This window comes from Manacus candei, unplaced genomic scaffold (assembly GCF_025592945.1).
Source record: "Manacus candei isolate 608988 ecotype Guabito, Panama unplaced genomic scaffold, ASM2559294v1 h1tg000015l, whole genome shotgun sequence".
NCBI lineage: Eukaryota > Metazoa > Chordata > Aves > Passeriformes > Pipridae > Manacus > Manacus candei.
Genome location: NW_026138063.1, coordinates 767,056 through 786,616, shown reverse-complemented (window position 1 = coordinate 786,616; position 19,561 = coordinate 767,056). Strand labels below are relative to the sequence as shown.

The following is a 19,561-nucleotide window of genomic DNA, read 5'->3' as shown; positions in this document are numbered from 1 at the left end:
TGAATAGAAATTGTAACAGTTTCAAATTAATTCAATTTTGAGCCCACTCAAATCATACGTTTCCCATCCAACCTCTGGATCCCGGAGAGTATATCCAGTTTTGTTCAGAGTGGAGGGTGGGGCCACACAAAGGAACTCATACTTCTCTTTGCGAAGTTGCTACAGCCTAGCACTTACACCAAAGCAACCCAGCAGTTGCTTACTGAAGTACAGAACTGAAAACTGTTTTTTTTTTAATTTTGGAACACGTATGTTTTCATCTGTGTGACCATGTTCCCCTGCAGTGACCCACAGACTCAGGCTCACCAAGTTCCCGAGTGCAGAGGAGGCAGCAGGGCAGGAGGGAAAGGCAAGCTCAGGGCACCTTTGTTCTCCCTCCAGATCTGACATAGTTCAGGGGCTTATGTAGCTCTTGGCATCAGCTGAAAAACCAAAAAAATACAGTGACAGCCCCGTCCCAGTGCTGCTCTGACACAGCCCCGAGCAGCTGCAGGGTTTGGGATGTCTGGGATGCACCTCCAGCCTTGCTCCGAGGTGCCGTGGGCACTCCTGGGACTGCTCCAGCTGGGATGCTGCTCATCCCACGAGGCACCAGCAGGCCTTGCCAGTTCAGGGCACTCAACTTCCAAAAATGTGAGCAACAGGCAGCCCTGTGCTCTCAGTGCTGCTGGCACAGGGGAGCAGGAACAGCTCCGGAAAGATCCCAAGGGGCTTCTCTTCCTTCCTGGCCACTGCCCCAAGTGTTCCACCATATCTTTCTTTTGAAACAACCATATTCAAAATAATAATTATATACCTGTTGGCATTTCCAGATGGATTCACAATACACATAAACCCAGTATCACTTCAAGATAAGAAACACCCATAGAAGGGGGATAAAATAAATAGTTTACATTATAGACATCTGAAAATCTGGCTAAAGGCACAGGGGAGGGAAGGTTTTCTTTTATAATGAAATTACAACTTTGAAATAGGAGAAAGATCACACTCCTGGGAGTGTGTGAAATAGTCAAATGCAGCTGGGGTTAAATTTGCTTAAATAAGGCTCTGATTTCAGTGGGGTCACAAAAGAACAGGGAATTCAGCATGCATACATGTACAGAGTCAGAGCAAACAGCATTAGTACACAAACACAACCCCAGTCATGAAGTTATATTAACAAGTCTATTGTAGGCACTCAGGATGCCCAACACATTTGTTTAGGTGTGTTTACATCCTGGAATAGCAGAGTTTGTGTCTCCATATGAGTATGAACAAACATGTTTGCCAAATGAACTCCAGTTCCCCATCAGTTAATTGCTGTTAACTCCTGAGTGCTGGAAGCCCTGAGAGATGACAATGCAACACCTGAACAGCTGCCACCACGGGCACACTGAGCAACTCCAGCCTCACAAAGCCTATAAAGAACCCGGGAATATCCATCCCTGAGCTCTCAGTAGTTCAGTCCAGGCAGGCTTGGCTCATAAGGAACACAGAGGTGACACGAGCCTGGTTCCCTCTGCAGACAGTGCTGCCCACAAACCTTCCAGACGAGTCAGACAGGTCACAGTCCCTGCCACAGGTACAGGCTGCACGCCTTTAATCACCACGGGGACCTTCTGGTTTAGCAATGCCGAAAATTAATCTGTGCCAGGTCAAAAGTGCTTGAAAAGAATCCAGAAAACTCTTTTTAGGTGCTTATAATTGGCTAAATAAACACACACCGACGTTTCTGTGCTACTGGTCTGATACTCAGCGAGTGCAGGCACACAGTTCCTGATTTTCTGTGCTGGCAGGAGAAAAATGTGGATGTTTCCCAAACTGTGGACACCAGATACAGCTTTGTACGTATGCATAAATATTTATGCTCAGCAATCTGTAACTGTCACTGCAGAGGCTGAAGTACAGCAATACTGTAAGGGAATAAATGCCTCACTATCTGTGAACTCTAATTCACTCCAGGTTGACCCAGTTCTTTGGGAAATAAGCTTTTCCAAGCTGTTTCTTTGCTGAGAGTCCAGGCCTTGGAAATATCTTAAACATACAGCGCTCTCCTTAAACTTTATTGCAAAAATATGTGGAGTGCATGGCATGTATTTCTGGAATCTGGGCAGCTTGTGCTATACAGAAACTCAGAGATGTGACTCTCCTCCCTATTTTTAACTTTAATTAAAGGAAAAACCAAGGACCCAATAACCCAAGGGAAAGCAAAACCCACAGTAAAGCAAACATAATGTTTGAAACAAGAAACCCAGTAGAAAATAGACAGCCAATCTGGGATGAGGCAGAGTATCCCAAAAAGAAGGGAAATCAAGGTCTCAACACCAGAAATGCAGTGACTCAAGCACGTTGTTAGCAAGCTTTCATCTTAACTTTGTTCACCATCAGTAAACTTGGCAGCAAACTGCCCATATGAAATAGAGGTCTGTGATACTGCTGCAGTTCATTCAAGGGATAAAGCTATCACTAATCTCATTCTGAAGCACACAGGGTTCCCAGCTCCCCTGGGTCACACTGCAACAATCATCACTATAAAGTTCCACACAGATTTAAAGATATTTTGGTGATTAGTGGTGTAGGGAAACTCAGTCTAAACATCAAACTCACCCTTGGTGAACACACTCATCGTGCAGACTTTCTTTGCACTTCTGAATCTGCTTAGCACCACAAAGGGGGCAAACCCATTAAATCCACAACACACACACAGAAGGACGCTTTGTACCCAAACCAGAAAAATGGAACCCATTTCTCCCCAGCTGCCCCTGCCCCCAGCAAGACATCCTGCTTCCTGCCCTTCCACACAGCCGTGTCTGGCATTCAGGGAACCTGGCAGTGTGTGTGCTGCTTCCAGTGCCACCCCACAGACCCACCCCACAGTCCTACCCGCAGGTCCCTGCCCTTCCCAGCCAGGATCTCATCAGCCCTGTGCTGCTACCTCTGGATCACTCTCCCTCTCTCCTGGCAAGGCAGGGAGGGGTAGTGTTGGATGCACTGAAGGTCACAGATGTTTATGTACAACACCACCCCAGAGTTCCCTCTGCTACAGACATGGAAAAACCCCCCCACCTCACCCCCTGCTCACCCCCGAGCCTGGAGCAGCACCTGGGCGGGTGCAAGGGGCACAACCACAGCCCAGCAGTGGAAGTCAAACACAAGGCACATTAAGTGTTTCCTAAGAACTACAAAAAGATTCAGTTTTGACCTCTAAAATGTATCTATTTCATGCTTCTACAGAGAGTATTTTTGGAATATCTGCAGAGACTCATCTTTCAAGTTACCTCTCTGGACAGGAGTGGATACAATGGACCTCCACCCTGACTGCTGAAATTGGGATAACTGCAGTAACATTGTAGAAACAAAGGATTAGATGAATATACCAAAAAATGAGGAACTGTGAGGGGACATCTGCTAAAAATGCTGACCTGCACCTTTTGCAATACGTAATTCAAAGAAAAAAAACCCAAGCAACTTCAATTTCAAATTAGTTTTCTCCCAAAAGTCCATTTACAACCATCCCCAAAAGTGACCTCAAACATTCCCAATCACGTAGTATCACAAATTAACATGACTCTATCAAAAGGCAAAAACTTCAGCAATTTTTGATCATTTTGACCAGTCCAGTTGCTGCAGCATTTCTTGCACAATCGTTATCAGTCTGTCAAGCAGAGGAGAAACATCTGGGATCTGTCTGTACCTGGACATCAAATCCATTCACTAAGCACTTTATTTTATATAGTTCCCTTAGGGAACTTTGTAGAAATAAACAGGAGTTTAAATCATTAAGGCTGAAGTTACATGTCAGGCACCATTTTCCTATAATTCTCTCTCTGTCAAGGTCTACCAAAACAAAGCTATGGCTTCTTGATCAGAGTCTCCTCTTCGCCCAAACCTCCAAAAGACCTCAGACTGCCAAAACAGAATAAAGTCATTACAGAACAGCTGTTTCCAATATTTTAAGACTTACTTGAACAACTTGCAAGTTCTGGTTAACTGACTTCTAATTTTACAGTGGTTGCTGCAGGATCTGAGACTCGTTGGATAGTGCAGATTGAGGATTTACACACAGGATGTGCTTTATGCACAGTATGTCACCCCTGGCACTGAGAGCACCAAAGCAGCCCTGGTGTGTGCTGGAGCAGTTGTGCCCTTGGGAAAGGTGAAACACTTCCCCCAGGGAAATGACTGGCTGTTCTGGAGCTTTCTGCAGGTCCAGCTCTGCTCTGGCCCATCCTTTTTGACCAGTTCAGGTTTCCCTGGATGTTTCTTCAGCGTGATAATGACTGAGATCACCTGGGCTGAGATCATCTGTGGTAGGGCAGGAACTCCAGTTCCAACCCCAGTGAAGTCAGAGCACACACACACACATTGACTCTTACTTGGGAAACACAGCAGGATTCTCGATTATAAACAAAACCTTATTCCACACAAACCCCCAAATAAACAAAAAACCCCAACCCCAACAGACCCAACCCAGAAACACACTTGCACCCCATTTCTCACCACTATAACTCACTTGAATATCTTTAGCTGTTTGTACTAAAAACCTGCTCTCAGATCCCTCTCCTCTGCTGCACACACAGTTACCCAGGACTGTCAGCCCCAAACACAATGTTCTGGAAGTTGGGCAGATGTGGATTCCTACAAAAATGAGGTTCTAGAGCACTGTGCTGCCACAATGAGACAGGAAGGGGAATCTTTGACACACACATTTTGCAAGAGGCTGGAAACACTGCAGGAACAGGCTGTAAGCACTGTAGGAACAGGCTGTAAGCTGTGAACACCACTGTGTAAAACCATTTCCCTTTGGAACAAAGTTCATAACATGTTTGCTTCTAGAGTAAGGCTGAAATCCCACCAGAACACAAAGAGCACTGCCCGGGGGGACAGGGAGGGTCTCTAAGGAAGGTGTCTGGGTCCCTGCTATACAAACCTGGAGTGACAGAGCTTCCAACAGCAGCAGAGCTCCAGCCGTTCTCCCCTGCCTCGTGGGGGCTGCCCATGCATTCCACAGCAGAGGAGCACACGTGCCACTCCTGTCCATGCACAGTTCTGAAAGTACATGGAAGTTTCTGCATTTTGTCATTCCTCGAGGAAATCTGACCCCGACCGACACCTGCACACAATGAGTACCCAAGTGAGGAAGTCATAAAGAGCCAGCTGCCCTTTATTTAAAATGCCCTTTGCAAACAACTTGCTTTACATTCTTTTGAGAGAAGCAGAACTGCCAGAATCCCACAGCCACAGAATTCCACATCAGCTCCAGCACCATCAGCATCAACAAAGCCTGAGCATCGTGTTGAGAGAACTGCACTTGTGTTGGACTGAGGCTGAGAACATGGCATGGTTACAGTCACGGACACTGGGATACCAGAGACACTTTCTTGCAATAGAACAAGCTTGGACTTTTAAAAATACAATCATTATGTACAGCAAAATATGTGGCCACGAGACCAGCCTTAAACCAAGGCGTTGTTTACACAATTTCTGCACTGTCAGGAAATATTTTGGCCGGGAATGTCATTTTTCTTCCAAAACAATTATATATTTGCAATTCTCACTGTGAAAAGAGCAATATACCACCTCTGTATTGACACGGGTGCAACATATTCCCACAGGGAAAAGGAATAAAAGAGTACCTTTATATTGATACAACATTTCCCTCAAGTGTCGAAGCTAATATAGCTTTCATTACTCAGTCAAGTTAAAGCAGGATGATTTTTTTCAGACTTTTCATAGACAAGACCTACATTTAACAAGCACCAAAACACTTCAGAGTATTTGGAAGATCAGACTACTGAGCTCTACACTTTGTACTGTCCTCACCAATCTTATAGAACATTAAACACCCAAATACATTTAAACCCCTGATCAGACCATGCCATGGCTGCCTAAATGCTTCACTGGTTAACACTCACACCTTTTGGGCCAGAACCAGAACGTACCAAAGAAAGGCCCAGCACAAGGCAGAGCTCAGCAGGCTGCCCTCAGCTGCTCTGCCAGGCTCAGCAAAGCCGGACTTTGTGTGCTACAAACACCCGGTTTTGCCTTGTCCTCAATCACAGCACAGGCAGTGGGGAAACAGAGGCACTGGAGAACATGAGGGGTCTGCTGGTCCTTGGGGAGGACATAAAAAATACCTGCTTTTATCAACCAGAACAAGCTGCTGTCCATACACTGACCCAGAGCAAGGCCTGTTGGGCGCTAGAAGCCCTACATTCCCGTGGAATTTAAGGCAAAATTGAACCATGGCAGTAGCTGAGATGTGCATGTATGGCATTTTTATCTAAAACTTCAGACATGCAGTTTTTAAGCTGCAGATGTGGCAGCAGTTGAGCTTCCTTAGCTTCCAATGCAGTACTTGGGTTAAGAGAAGCCCCTGCCAAGAAGAGTTATTCCCCTGCCCTCCCAGCACGGGAGTCCTCTGGCTTCCAATTCATTTTTAGGAATTTCTGGAACGAGGTTTTCGATTTTCACTTAAAAATGGGGGCTGGATCAATATTTCTGCTGCAAGCAGGCAGAGGCAGCAGTGAGGGACCAGCCCCAGGGCTGCCTCCTCCAGCCCTCAGTTTGGGCTGGGATTGTTACCAGTGAGACTGACACAGCCCCAGGGATGGGATCAGAGCAGGTCCTTGTGGAGGGGCACACGGAGCTCAGGAGGAGACACATGTTTTCAGTATGTAGGTATTCCAAATTTTCAGTAGATATTTGACATTGCTACATAAAGTGTCCAATTCTGACTACAGCACAAATTACAATATTCATTTCGATCACTGGGATTTCAATACATAAACTAACACCACACATTGTTCTTCCAGTGCTGAGGCACAAAGTTTTCCTACTTAAAATGACCAGATTCACAGAGGAATCATGGTAGTTAGTTTTCTGTTGGCTTGATTAAAACCCCTTTTACACAGCATTGCTCAACCTTTGTTCTTGTGATGTAAGACAACTTCAAGTCTTCTTGGGATGGGGGCAAAAAAAAAGGAAACAAAAGAGTCCCAGGTTTCGTGTGCAAACCTTTAAAGAAGAGGCAAAGAGGAAGATAATGGGGGTAAACACACTCCTTGAGTCTTCCAGCTGAGGGGAGGCACAGATCTCCTCCCAACCCAACCCTCAGCAAACCAGGAAACAAATAAAGATACAATTTATAATTTTAAAGAGTAATAATGCAACGAAATTAAAAGCTTAAATTTCATAAATAATTGACCTTTAGAATTTCACCCCAATAAATCACGTTGCTTCCAGCAAGGAACAAGGGCCTAACCTTACAAGGGCTGTTGCATTAAGGGCACACTACCTTCCTAAAGCTTCCTCTGAGCACAGCCTTCCTCTCACAAGCTGGCATCACACTGGGCCAGGACCTGAGGGCAAGCAAAACACTGCATTAAAAATGACTAAATGTTAGGTAAAACAGCAATCTTCTGGTTTGCATGTTTTTAAAACACTGTCCTTAGCTAAATCAACCCCCCACCTTTCACTGCCACTGAGATATAAAGGCCTGTGAGAAAGTCAGTGTTTCGTGTGATACATAACAGTGCACAAAGTTGTTTTCTAAAAAACAGGATTTGTATTAAAATGGATAGACATCTCTTCAATGCATGTCTGCAATTAAAATGACAGTTGTTAGAATTTTCTTGGTACATCACAACGATAAGATTTCTTTCTTTGCTGGCTGGAGGTACATCCCACGACAAAATCAAAGGGAAAAAGAACAACAACAACAAAAAAAGCCCCCCCCCTCAAAATCCCAAAAGGCTAAATTCGTGTAAATTTGAAGTAAATGAAGCCCGAACTTGCAAGACATGGAAATAACAGTTAAAAGGCTCAGATGGAAATAGGAAATAAATTCCACTAACAATAGGCCCTTTTGTCCTGCCTCGCTCGGTGTGATTACTGCAAGGAAACTGTTAAGTAGTTTTTGGAGTAGTAGATAATGGGATTCTGTGGAGCTTTCACAGGTTGGCACCGGCTGGAACAGCTGAGTTTTGAAGGCACTCTGCAGACACAGGGCTGCTGTTGGCCCTGCATCACTCATAGGAAGTCTTTGCACTTGAGAGAGCTAGTCATCAAAATCAGTTATTGCCAACCCAAACCCAAAACCCCCCGGCACAAAAAGCACCATCGCTCCCACCCGCCAAAGGAAAAACCAAAACCACAACGAAATCACACACACACGCACGCCTCAAAAATTGTGCAGATTTGTAACATTTTCACAGCTGATTTTAAAAAAAATAAACCAAAACCAAATAAAACAAAAACCAGGAGAAACCCACCACGCTACCACTCTCCTGCAAACTCCCATCCGATACAGCAGGTAAACAAAATAGAGCATTATTCCAGGGATATCGGCAGCGCTGCCCGGCGCCCCGTGCCTGGCAGCACCGTCAGGGTCACAGTCCCAGTTCCATGTGCAACTCTCCGGGCGGGACGGCCCCGCACCGCCGCCCGCTTGCATAGAGACCCGGGGAGGGCGGGCGCGGGGCCGCGGGGTGGGCACCGCTCCCCGGGGGTGTCCCGGGACGCCGGCACCGCTCCCCGGGGGTGTCCCGGGACGCCGGCACCGCTCCCCGGGGGTGTCCCGGGACGCCGGCACCGCTCCCCGGGGGTGTCCCGGGACGCCGGCACCGCTCCCCGGGGGTGTCCCGGGATGCCGGCACCGCTCCCCGGGGGTGTCCCGGGATGCCGGCACCGCTCCCCGGGGGTGTCCCGGGATGCCGGCACCGCTCCCCGGGGGAGTCCCGGGATGCCGGCACCGCTCCCCGGGGGTGTCCCGGGGCGGGTTCCCCGCGTGGCTCCGCTCCCCGGGCGGCGGGACCGGCTCCTCCCGCGCCCGCCGCCGACACTGACAGGAAATATGCCACGACCAAGACTGGACGAAACGTACATGCCGAGAAAAGCCACATTTCCAAGACGATGAATTTGTTGCCGATGCTTTTGTTCCTGCGGGGCCGGGGCCGCCGCCGCCCTCAGAGGATGGCGCAGGAGGCGCAGCACGGCTCGTCCCCGTTGGGCTGCGCCGCGTAGTTCATCTGCCTGACGATCTCGGCGAAGAGCTCGTCCACCGAGGCTTTGTTTTTGGCCGAGGTCTCCATGAAGGGGCAGCTCCACTCCTCGGCCAGCGCTTTGCCCTCCCCGAAGGAGACCTCGCGCTCGCCCTCCAGGTCCACCTTGTTGCCCACCAGGATCATGGGCACCCGCTCGTACCTCTTGACGCGGATGATCTGGTCCCGCATGGGCTTGATGTCCTGGAAGCTCTGCTGGTTCACCAGGCTGTACACCAGGATGAAGCCCTGCCCGTTCTTGATGTAGAGGTCCCGCATGGAGGCGAACTGCTCGGTGCCCGCCGTGTCCAGGATCTCCAGCACGGACGGGGACGAGTCCACCTCGATCTCCTTGCGGTAGAAGTCCTCGATGGTAGGGTCATACTTCTCGATGAACGAGCCGGTCACGAACTGCACGGTGAGGGCGGACTTGCCCACGCCGCCCGAGCCCAGCACCACCACCTTGTACTCCCGCATGGCTCCCGCCTCCCTCCGCCGCCTCCCGCTCGGAGCCGCCGCGGCGGGCGGGGACGGGGCGGGCGCGGGGAGGGGACGGGGGGCGGCCCCGCGCCGGGGCGGGCGGGCGGCGGCCGCGCCCCGCGGAGCCGCGCCGGGACAGCCCCGGCCCCGGGCAGTGCCGGGGAGGAGGAGGAGGAACGGGAGGAGGAACGGGAGGAGGAGAAGGAGGACGCAGCGCTGCCGCCACCGGCCCCGGCCCCGGCGGGACGGCGCTGCCGCGGCCCATGGCGGCCCGGCCCGGCCCCATTGGCTGAGGCGCGCGGCCCGCCCCCGTCCATTGGCTGAGGCGCGCGGCCCGCCCCCCCCATTGGCTGCGGCGCGGCTCCGCCCGCTCCCATTGGCTGCCCGCCGGTGGGCGCAGCCGCGCACGCCCCGCCCCGCGCATGTGATCCGTCCCGCCCTCAGCGGGACCCGGCGGGAGCGGGTTGGGTTGTCCTGCCCGCGGTCCCTCCGGAGCGGGCCCGGCTCTCCCATCTCGGGCGGAGCCTCTCCCGGCCCTCCGGGGTCCCGCGCCCAGCGCGGAATGGGACCGGCAGGCGCGGCCCCCCTGCCCCGGGTGCCCCGGTCCGTTCCCGGCGCTGCCCGGCCCATCACCGGGGCTGTGCCCGCAGCTCCGGGGGAGCCGCTGCCGGGGTCGGGTCACCTCGCAGCCCCCCGGCCCCTCTCCCTGCTCGGGTGGCTCCAGAGGCTGGAGTTGCCCCGCCGGCGGGAAGGGGTCCCTGGGGAGCGCGGGCTGCCCGCGGGCTCGGAGCCCGGGGTGATCCCGAGGAGCCCCTGCCAGCGCTGCCCGCTTCCCTGTTCCCCGCCCCGGGGCCGCCGCGTGGCTCGGGCTGAGGACGTGGCCGTTGCCAGCCGCTGATGCTGTTGGCACTTGGTGACCAGCGGCGTGGCCTGGCAGGGCTGAGTCACAGGGGCTGGCCGCTGGCCACTGCTTCTAGAAGTCGTCCCTTAGAATTTCCATGTCAGATTCCTTTCCAGAAAGTGTCATTAGTGTTTTGGCACCCTCCAGCCTTTGGTATTACATCTTACTCAGTTCTTTACTATTCTCAGTATTAATACAAGCAGTTGTGATTTGTAGGTCCTTTCTGCCACACCTTCTTCTTTCAAAACCTAATTTAAACACAGCACTTGGAGCAAAGACTGAAGGTTTTCAAATAGGCTTTGCAAGTAATGTTCTCTTACTCCTGAACAGCTTTCAGAGGCTAAATTCTGAAATTATTTTTGCAGCCCACAGGGTGGGGATTTGTCCCCATGGTCACCTGGCGAGTGGCGCACCCCTGATGATCCCCTGGAGCTCAAACTGAACCCCTCTACTCTTGATGTGTAAGTCTTTGCAAATAAACCTCTCCTGAGGAACACAGACCTTGTGTTCCAGCAGCCCTGCTGTGGGGTGGGCAACAGTTTAAACAACTTGCTTTGGTGGGTGGGTGCAGTCCTGCCCCGTACCTGGCAGTGAGTGCCCTGGCTGGGTGGGATGCTGCTCTGCCAGGCCCACACCTGGTGTCTCCTGGGTGCAGAGTCTTCTCACTCCCCTACAGATCCCGTGGGCTGCTCCTGAGCTGGAACAGCTGCTGTGCCTGGGGTTGGTTTTACCTCCCATGGCATCCCAAGGGCTGGGCTTTGGTCCTCTCTCTGTTCTAAACTCTGCCTGCTGCCCAATAACCCCTACCTTGTGATGGGCCTGGGGGCCCTCTGTTTCCCAGAGCAGTACTGCAGTTCTTGGAAAAACTCAAAAAGACCTCTCTGAGTACTTGGAACCTCCTGTTTAATGAGTAAGTTGTCTCTCAGTGACTGCTCAGCCCATCCATAGGTATTGGCTCTGGAAACTAAATAACTGAGCTCACTTGGAAACTTTTAAGCCGTTTCCCCATCAGCTCTCCCTGTTGTTCCTTTCACCCTCCATCTGATTCCCTGTCCCTGAAGCACTCTGGAAGCACACCTGCCCCATCACACACCTTGGTGTGAGCCAGCCAGGGCTGGCAAGGTTCTCTTTAAACCCAGCTGTAGCAGTTGCTGAAAGGCCATGGTATCACTGCAGAACCTGCTGTGCTCAGGTTTTGGGTACAATGTGGGCTTGCTCACCTTATTCACCTCTGTAGCAAGCTCCCATCTGAATTACCTATATCGCCCTTTCTCCCAACATGCCAGTAGCCAATTTCATAAAGATCAGACTGTAAGGTTGGTTTAAATTCCAATCTATTTAATCCCAACTCACCACTGGATTGTGGTGTAGGTTGTTTTTTCAGTGACAGAATAAAATTACACTCTGTTTTTTTATTCTACACTATGCTATTAATTGCTGATATTTCTGAAGAAGGGAATGTGTCATGTTCAAAGAAATAAATGATCTTTATGCTGTTAAGTATGGAATATTATTTCTCAAGTCCCAGTGCTCTACTATATATATTAATTTAATCTCTTGTTACCAGCCAGCTCTAGGTAATTACTCTGCAGTGCAAGGAGTATGTGGGAAGTAACTAAAAAAACCAAGTCTAGTTTTCTTAAAAATGAATTTCCTGTGTATGGCTACAGACCACTGAGGGATCTGCAGGTTGGAAAAGTTGCAAATCCCTGGCTGAGGGTTTAGACACTGAAGTTAAATAAATCACGAGAGTATTCAGCACAAAATGTTTGACTTATGGAGTACACATTATATTGGGCTGTGGTGCTTCATGAATGGTACTGTGCTTTAGATTCTCAGAAATAAATTAATATTGTCCTGAAAAAAGCTCTGGTTGTGCAACATGAAGGCATGACAATGCAGCAGGGTCTGGGCAAAATATAATCATTAGAGCTGGTTGTATTACTTTGATTTTAAAAATGATCAAACGTATTTTAAAAACTATTTCAGGATGATTTGATGCTATCCTAAAAATGCCAAACTAAAAGCATAGATCTGGTTACTAAGCAGTTCACCATAAAATATTTACATGTATAACCAGCTTTTACTGCAGTGAGTAACCCTGCTTGTTCAGTACAAGTGCCCACACCAGGCAGGGTTATTTCTGTGCACAGTCAGAAATACAGAGTCATTAGCTGCTGCTCTCAGTTATTTGTCTGTGCAAGTAAAGCAGTGGGTTTGGAGTGGTTTTTAATGTACTGTACTTATTCTAGGCAAAGACTAAACAAGTGTAGTTTAGATCAGTGACAGATACAATATCTAAAATTTCAGTACCCTGAAAAATTTGTCAATGTCTGACAACAACAAGATTTAATGTTATAAAAATAAGTAAAGTCTTTCTGGTGCTGCTGAAGGGACCCTCTAACCAGCTCTTGTGGTGCTTTTTTAAAGAGGCCCAGCCAGAGCACTCAGAGCTGTGGGATCAGTGGCAGCAGAGGGATGTGTCCCCTCCTGAGCCCTGGCTGAGCCCTCAGAGCTTGTTTAGAGCAGTGTTTTACAGACAGACTGTGCCATAACCCAGGGACAGGCCCTGCTGGGAGGGCTGGCCTGGCTTTGCTGCTGGACCTTGGAAGGCCTGAGCTCTGTAAATGAAACAGAGCTACAGTGCAGGAAATGTAAGGCTTTGAATAAAAAAGGCACTTTGAAAACCTGCTCAGAATCAGGTGAGTGGATGTCTGAAACCTGAAGCTGCAGCTCTCAGGTGGGAAGAGCTGATACCCTTCAGTCAGAGTTTCTCTGGCTCTGATGGTGACTACACATTGAAATAGTTTTTATTAATATGTGGGAAACTCTTGTGGCTATGAGAGAGAATTCTGAGATCATAGTGCTCTGTCAGGCACCAGCTAGGCAGGGTGATAATTGAATTTTAAGGCTACAAATCATACTAAATGTCCTATTTTGATTTCTCAGCACTGCTGCTGAGAAAATCCCAAGAGCAGATGGGGCTAAGGATACTGCACACAGTCATTGCACTCCTGAGATCAAAATGTTCCCTGGATGTAACAGACATACCTTACCATTTACTTAGGATTAAATTATTTAGCTGGTTCATAATCCAATATAAAGCAGTTAAAGTCAAAAGACATGCTGTTCTGTCACTCCCATGCTGTCAGTATGTGACATTTATGTTGGCAGTAAACTTAAAGGTAAAAGGAGAATAATTACTGAGGGAAACTAAGAAGATGAAATAATCTCCGAGGGTTCAAAGAACAGAATCACACTGTGTTTTCTGGCATTGGACAAATCTGGAGAAATTTTCCAGTGTTTACTCTTTTGGAATATATAAAGTTGGGCAAGGTTTCTGGGCCTGAACTAGTTTTTAGTGCAGTGGTGTACGAAGAAGTCCTTATTTTGGATTTGGCAGCAGGATGATTCAGGTTGGTTTGAGGTTCCTCTGGGGGGGCTGAGGAAGGAGAAGATGACAAAAATAATCCAGCATCCAACAGCATTTAAATATAATATTTAACTTGTCTGGACCTTGGGTTATTCTTGATAATTCCATCTGTGAATACATATCTGCCTAATGGGTGTTTATCTTAATCCAGTGCCATCAGGATTCGTCATTCCAGAGCTGGGATGTGCACACATGGAGTGAAACAAGATGGTCAGGGTAATTCCAGGGACAGCTTTTGTTATAGGTGAGTCTGTTCTGGCTGCTCAACCCCCAGACAGAGGGAACTGGTAGCACAGACTGCAGGTGACTCAGGCCGGGGTGAGGGGCTGTTTGCAGTGCCATGAGCTGGTTCCTGCCCTGACTCAGCCAGTGGAGCATCTCCCTCCTGCCAGAGACTTCCTGAGCTGCTCTGTGTGGAGTCATCCCTGTCCTGCCTCTCCTGTGCCTGCTGGGGAGGTGGAGCTCCACTGGGACTTTCCTCTGCCAAAGATCCTCAAACGCAAAATACCCAAGTTTCATTTTTTCAAAAAATAACCACAGCTGCTGGTGGGTGTAAATAAAGTATAAAAAAAAAGAAAAAGAGGAGAGAGAAAAAGCTGACACATACACAGAAGAAAAAGTTCATTATTTCCATCAAAAGTCCTGCCAGAGATCTTATCACTATTGCAAAAGTAGCCTGTGCTGCCAGAACTTATCACATATCATCTGCCTTGAATTGGTGTCATAATGCCACTTGATTTTTCTTTATAAAGAACATGTTCAATGGCATGTTTATATCCCATCTGGAGATGTGATGTTTATAGTCAACACACACATAACTGTCAAAGTTCAGGTCTATTTCTGTGTTCTTTCTTTGTTGTCAACCCCCTTCTATTGGCCCCAGGAGCAGTTTACCTGAAAGGTGATGGATTTTAGGTAAGCCCACAGAACAGGGAGAGCACTTATCTGTTCTATGTGCAGCACTTGCGTGTAGGTGTGGTGAAACAACTTTTGGAACCATAAATGCAATCTTGATAGCACTTGCTTGGAAACAGGGCTATTGTATGGTAATGAAACTGGTATAATCAGCCTGGAGTGAAACTGGTGACTAATTCAAAAAACAAACTTCCTGTCTGCAGCAAAAGCCCTTCTGTAGAAAAATGCCTTTCCTTCCCTGTCCCATGGCATTGTGTCACACTGCAGTGTGAACTCTGCTGGCAGGAGTGCTCAGACACAGCACACATTTGGAGTTTTCACTCTTTCATTTGTTTAATTCCTCAGTCTCCTGACCAGGAGCAAAGAGCTTGTCCTGACAGAATTTCCTGTCAGGGCAGTGAGAAATGAGTGGTGTTGCAGGTCAGCAAGGTATGGACTTCTCTGTGTGAGGAATCACTGTGACAATCTGCCTTGGGCTCACACTGGTGGTGTAGAACTGTGGATGTGTATTGGCAGGTATTGAGGTCTGGGGAACTTTAATAACGAGACAAACAACTTCTAACTCTAAAAATTGCAAGTGCATCTGTGGAAGGTGATCTCCTAGACAAAACAAGAGTGGTATTCTAGTCCTTTTTCATTGCCTGTAGTTCCTATGAATGTTATGGAGCAAGAGGTGAATCCAGGGAACCAGTGGGCCCATAGCCATTGTGTAGATAATGTGGAACTGGAGTGAGGAAGGGCCTCTGGAAGGGAGAGCAAAGGGAACCCAACTCCCCTGTGTACCAGAAAAAGAGGAAAAAAATACTTGTTCCATTTATTAACCAAAAAAAGTACCTCGAACAGGATGAAAACATAGGAAAGGTTTGCTTCTTAGGGGTGTCTGTATTTTCCAATGGACAGATGGAATTTCCCCCCAGAATGCCATTCAATCCAAATACCTATAGGTTGATCAGGTGTCTGCAAGTTAAAAAAATGTCACACAGTAATCCATGAACAGTCAAAGCTTTAAAACCAAATAAATGTGCAAAATAGCCAGCAAGGACTTTTGTCTGCTTTTGGCTTTGTGTTGGTGGTAAGAGCTGAGCAAGAGAAAGCTGTCACACATGCAAATTTGCTCTTTGTCCAAACCTTTCCCTCTGTGATTTTTTTTCAGGACTAGACTTGCAGAGCCTCACAGAAACAATCCTGGTTTTAGACACTGGGTCCAGACTCATGAGATATTTGCAGTGTGGCCCTCCAGGGAGCTGAGCTGCTCCAGGTCTCACGGAGGCAGCAAACCATGGATCCCTCAGTCTCACCCCAAAGGAGCCCTTGAGACTGGAAGAGAGAAGAAATCAAAGGAGGCAGGAGGGGCTGCCTCTCAACTGAGCTTTGCTTCATAACACCCTGCAAGGTCAGCAAACCCCCTGGGCCGGGTGGGCAATGGCAGGGCCAGGTCTGGCAGCCCTGGTGGTGCCCACATGGCCCCTCAGGGAAAGCTGTGTCAGAGCCAGCTGTATAACTTCACTCTTTGGTCAGCTGGGAAGGATTTGTAAGACCAGATTTTGGGAATGATGGTGTTGTTTCAGCTCTGAGATGGGGGCTGTGCTGTACACAGTGCACAGAACAGCTCCTGAGGTACCCAACAGAGTCCTGCTGCTGCATCTTGGGCCACTGAAAGCATTCAGATGCAAACATTGATTGTTCTTTAAATGTCTCCTATTTGAGTATTTTGAAGTAATTTGGTAGTAAACATATCAACAAAGGAGATAAGGATTTTTTGAGACCCACTTTAGGCTCAGACTGTCAGTTGTTTGCAGCCTCAACAGACTTCAAATCCCTTGCAGTCCTTTAACACAATGCCATGTTTTCTGATTGCTTTACAAGGGCTGCTGCCGTGGCTCAGTTGTCTCTGGCTGGTCAAGGCTGGAGGGATCATTGTGCTGACCACTGATTGTGTCACCAGCCTAAGCACTGTTTCATCTTCCAGGCCTTCAGCTGCTGGGCCAGATTAAGGTGAATGTGGGAGCAAACTGAGTCTTGCAACACCTGGCCCTGCAGATAACCCAGCCCAGCCCCGGGTCAGTGAGGCACAAACAGCCACTGCTCCCTGACAGATGAGCTCAGAGTGAGCAGATAAGAGCCAGTGATGTTGATACCACTGGGTCTGTGAGCCTGGTCGATACTGTCAGCAGGGCAGGCAGGAGTGCTGATGTGAGCACAGGCCCTGGAGGGTTTGTAGGAGGCTGGCTGTCCTCATGGCCTGGCAGGACACAGCTGCTCCCTTAGGGCTGAGCCCTGCAGGCTCCTGGCCCCGCTGGCAAACCCACTGCTCTGAGTTCCTGCAGGCCCTTCTGCATGTCAGAGTCCACAACTGCAGCAGTGAACCCAAAATAATAACACCCATGCAATGCAGATGCATTTCTATTTCTGTAGACTTTATTTTGTCATAAATAGTTCAGTAGGAGGACATTGCAGTCTGTCAGTGCAACAGCCTCTGTTGGTGGCACCAATCTGCTCTAAGTGCCCCAGCAAAACACAGCCCAAACCAGTCCTGCCATGTGAGAAACATTGTCTTGTCATGTACCAGAAAAGCAGAGTAAAAATTAATTCAAACATGAATTGATTCTGTTTGTGATCATCACTTCACAAGGCTGAGGGACCTGCAGCAGGCTCACAGATCCCACAGGTCACCAAGTGCATTGTGACTGACCTGGCAGTCGTGGCTGAATGAAAGCAGAGTGATGTGGAATCAGGAGCTGATCCACAGTAATTGGGGAAAAACCACAAGTTACTTTATTTCCAGGAAGGAAATTCCCCACAGCAGAGTTGAATTCAACTTGTTTGTCCCACTTGCAAAGAGCCAAGAAGCCCCCTGGTCCCAGGATCTGTCCCAGCTAATCCTCTAATGCTGCTGTTCACTTTGCTCTTGGCTGCTCAGGCAGAGTGAATTTTGAGGATCTTTCAGTGTCAATGAGACAGACGTGACATTTTGACACTGTTTGCAAGACAAAATGTCAAGACAGTCAGAGCACTGCAGTTTTCCTCTGTCCTTCAGGGTTTTTGCCTGGTTTCCCCCTGCAGGCTGCTTCCCCTGCCAGCAGATCCTTTTTGGGTAATGGTGAACTAAAAGTTAAAACTCCATGTACCATTCCAGATGGTATCCAGGCACAAATGTCTGTCAGAATCCAGTTTATCAAAATCACTGAAAATTCCAATTCTCTTCTCCAGAGTGCTGACAGTAAACTTGATAGCAGTGGCAAATTTTTGGTTTGCACTCTAGTTTTCAAGGCATTAGTACAAATAGGAGCTGCAGTACAAAGCTCTGGTATGTCTTCCAGTTTCATGGCAAACTATTGACACATCAGAAGTTTTTCAACAGGTTATTTATCTTGTAGATGCTTTCCCAGACTGTTTAATGAAGCGTTGTAACGTTCAGCCGGGTTTGTGGGCACTGAGGTGACTGACTAATGCAAATAGATATCTAAGAGTCGGGTTTGATTTCAGTGTTAACAAGTGCCTTGGAACCTGTCTTTGTTCAGTAAACAACATATTTCATAGTTTACATCAGATTGAATCCTTCTACAAATATAAACAAATACATTAGTGGAACAAGAAAGTAAACTCCATGGGACATTCATGGCTGCAGTGACTAAACAATTTAAAAGTCTTTTATTGTTGACTATTCAAACTAAAGCACCCAGCCCTGTAGTGCATAGCACCCAAATAAAAACATTTTGGGGTCTGCACAGCCTGGAGAAGTGTTTGGGATCTTGTGATTGCTGGGATCTGGAAGGAATGAGCCAGCTCTGTGTCATGAACTCAGTCTGCACTGTCATTGCTTAAATAATGATTTTAAAGCTCCTTTTAGTCTTCCTGATGACAGACTCTCAAACAAAAAGACTCTCCTTGTCCAGGAAGGACTGCTGGGGCAGCTGGGAAAACAAGGCCTAACAAAAATATTGATTTCACTCTGGGTGAGCTGGAAGCAGAAGTGACTGTGATCTTTATTCTGCCTGTGCTGCTCTGGGCACTTCCCTCTGGCTGGGAGAGGCTCCATCCCTTGGGAAGGGGCTGGTTGGGATGAGGCTCCATCCCTTGGGAAGGGGCTGGTTGGGATGAGGCTCCATCCTTTGGGAAGGGGCTGGTTGGGATGAGGCTCCATGCCTTGGGAAGGGGCTGGTTGGGATGAGGCTCCATCCCTTGGGAAGGGGCTGGTTGGGATGAGGCTCCATGCCTTGGGAAGGGGCTGGTTGGGATGAGGCTCCATGCCTTGGGAAGGGGCTGGTTGGGATGAGGCTCCATCCCTTGGGAAGGGGCTGGTTGGGATGAGGCTCCATCCCTTGGGAAGGGGCTGGTTGGGATGAGGCTCCATCCCTTGGGAAGGGGCTGGTTGGGATGAGGCTCCATCCCTTGGGAAGGGGCTGGTTGGGATGAGGCTCCATCCCTTGGGAAGGGGCTGGTTGGGATGAGGCTCCATCCCTTGGGAAGGGGCTGGTTGGGATGAGGCTCCATGCTTTGGGAAGGGGCTGTGTGCTGTTCCCAGCCCTGCTCTCCCTCTGGGACACAGGGAGTGCAGTCCCCCGTGTGTGTCAGACCTGCTCTGCCTGCCAGGTTCTCACCTGTGTCAGTGCCTGGTCTGCAGCTATAAATACCAGCCCAAAGTGTGAGTCACACCTGCTGTGTGGGACTGGAAGCCTTTTCTGCTACTGCAGGGAGTGGAGGGAAGGGGAGAGCCGTGACAGCCGGGACGCTGTACAAGGTGTGGTGCTGACTCACGGTAGCAGCCGAGTCTTACTCTTTTCCTGACCAATAAACAGAATTAACCAGTAA

At 48.8% G+C, this 19,561-nt stretch overlaps 1 protein-coding gene and 1 long non-coding RNA gene across 2 annotated transcripts; one reads left to right on the top strand and one right to left on the bottom strand.

Moving 5' to 3' along the window:
* Positions 1 to 946: 946 nt before the first annotated feature.
* On the bottom strand, positions 947 to 9,591 carry RAP2B (RAP2B, member of RAS oncogene family). The gene has a single exon (XM_051782016.1). The coding sequence runs from the start codon at positions 9,495 to 9,497 to the stop codon at positions 8,946 to 8,948; it is 552 nt and encodes a 183-aa protein (XP_051637976.1). The 5' UTR covers positions 9,498 to 9,591; the 3' UTR covers positions 947 to 8,945.
* Positions 9,592 to 9,950: 359 nt separating this feature from the next.
* LOC127468659 (uncharacterized) lies at positions 9,951 to 19,561 on the top strand. The gene is made up of 3 exons (XR_007903637.1): positions 9,951 to 10,862; positions 13,986 to 14,078; positions 15,903 to 19,561. It is a non-coding gene; the product is annotated as an uncharacterized LOC127468659 (long non-coding RNA).

Bases quoted from the DNA above. Each gene is read 5' to 3' on its own strand.
- RAP2B (XM_051782016.1), bottom strand. From the start codon at position 9,497: ATGCGGGAGTACAAGGTGGTGGTGCTGGGCTCGGGCGGCGTGGGCAAG.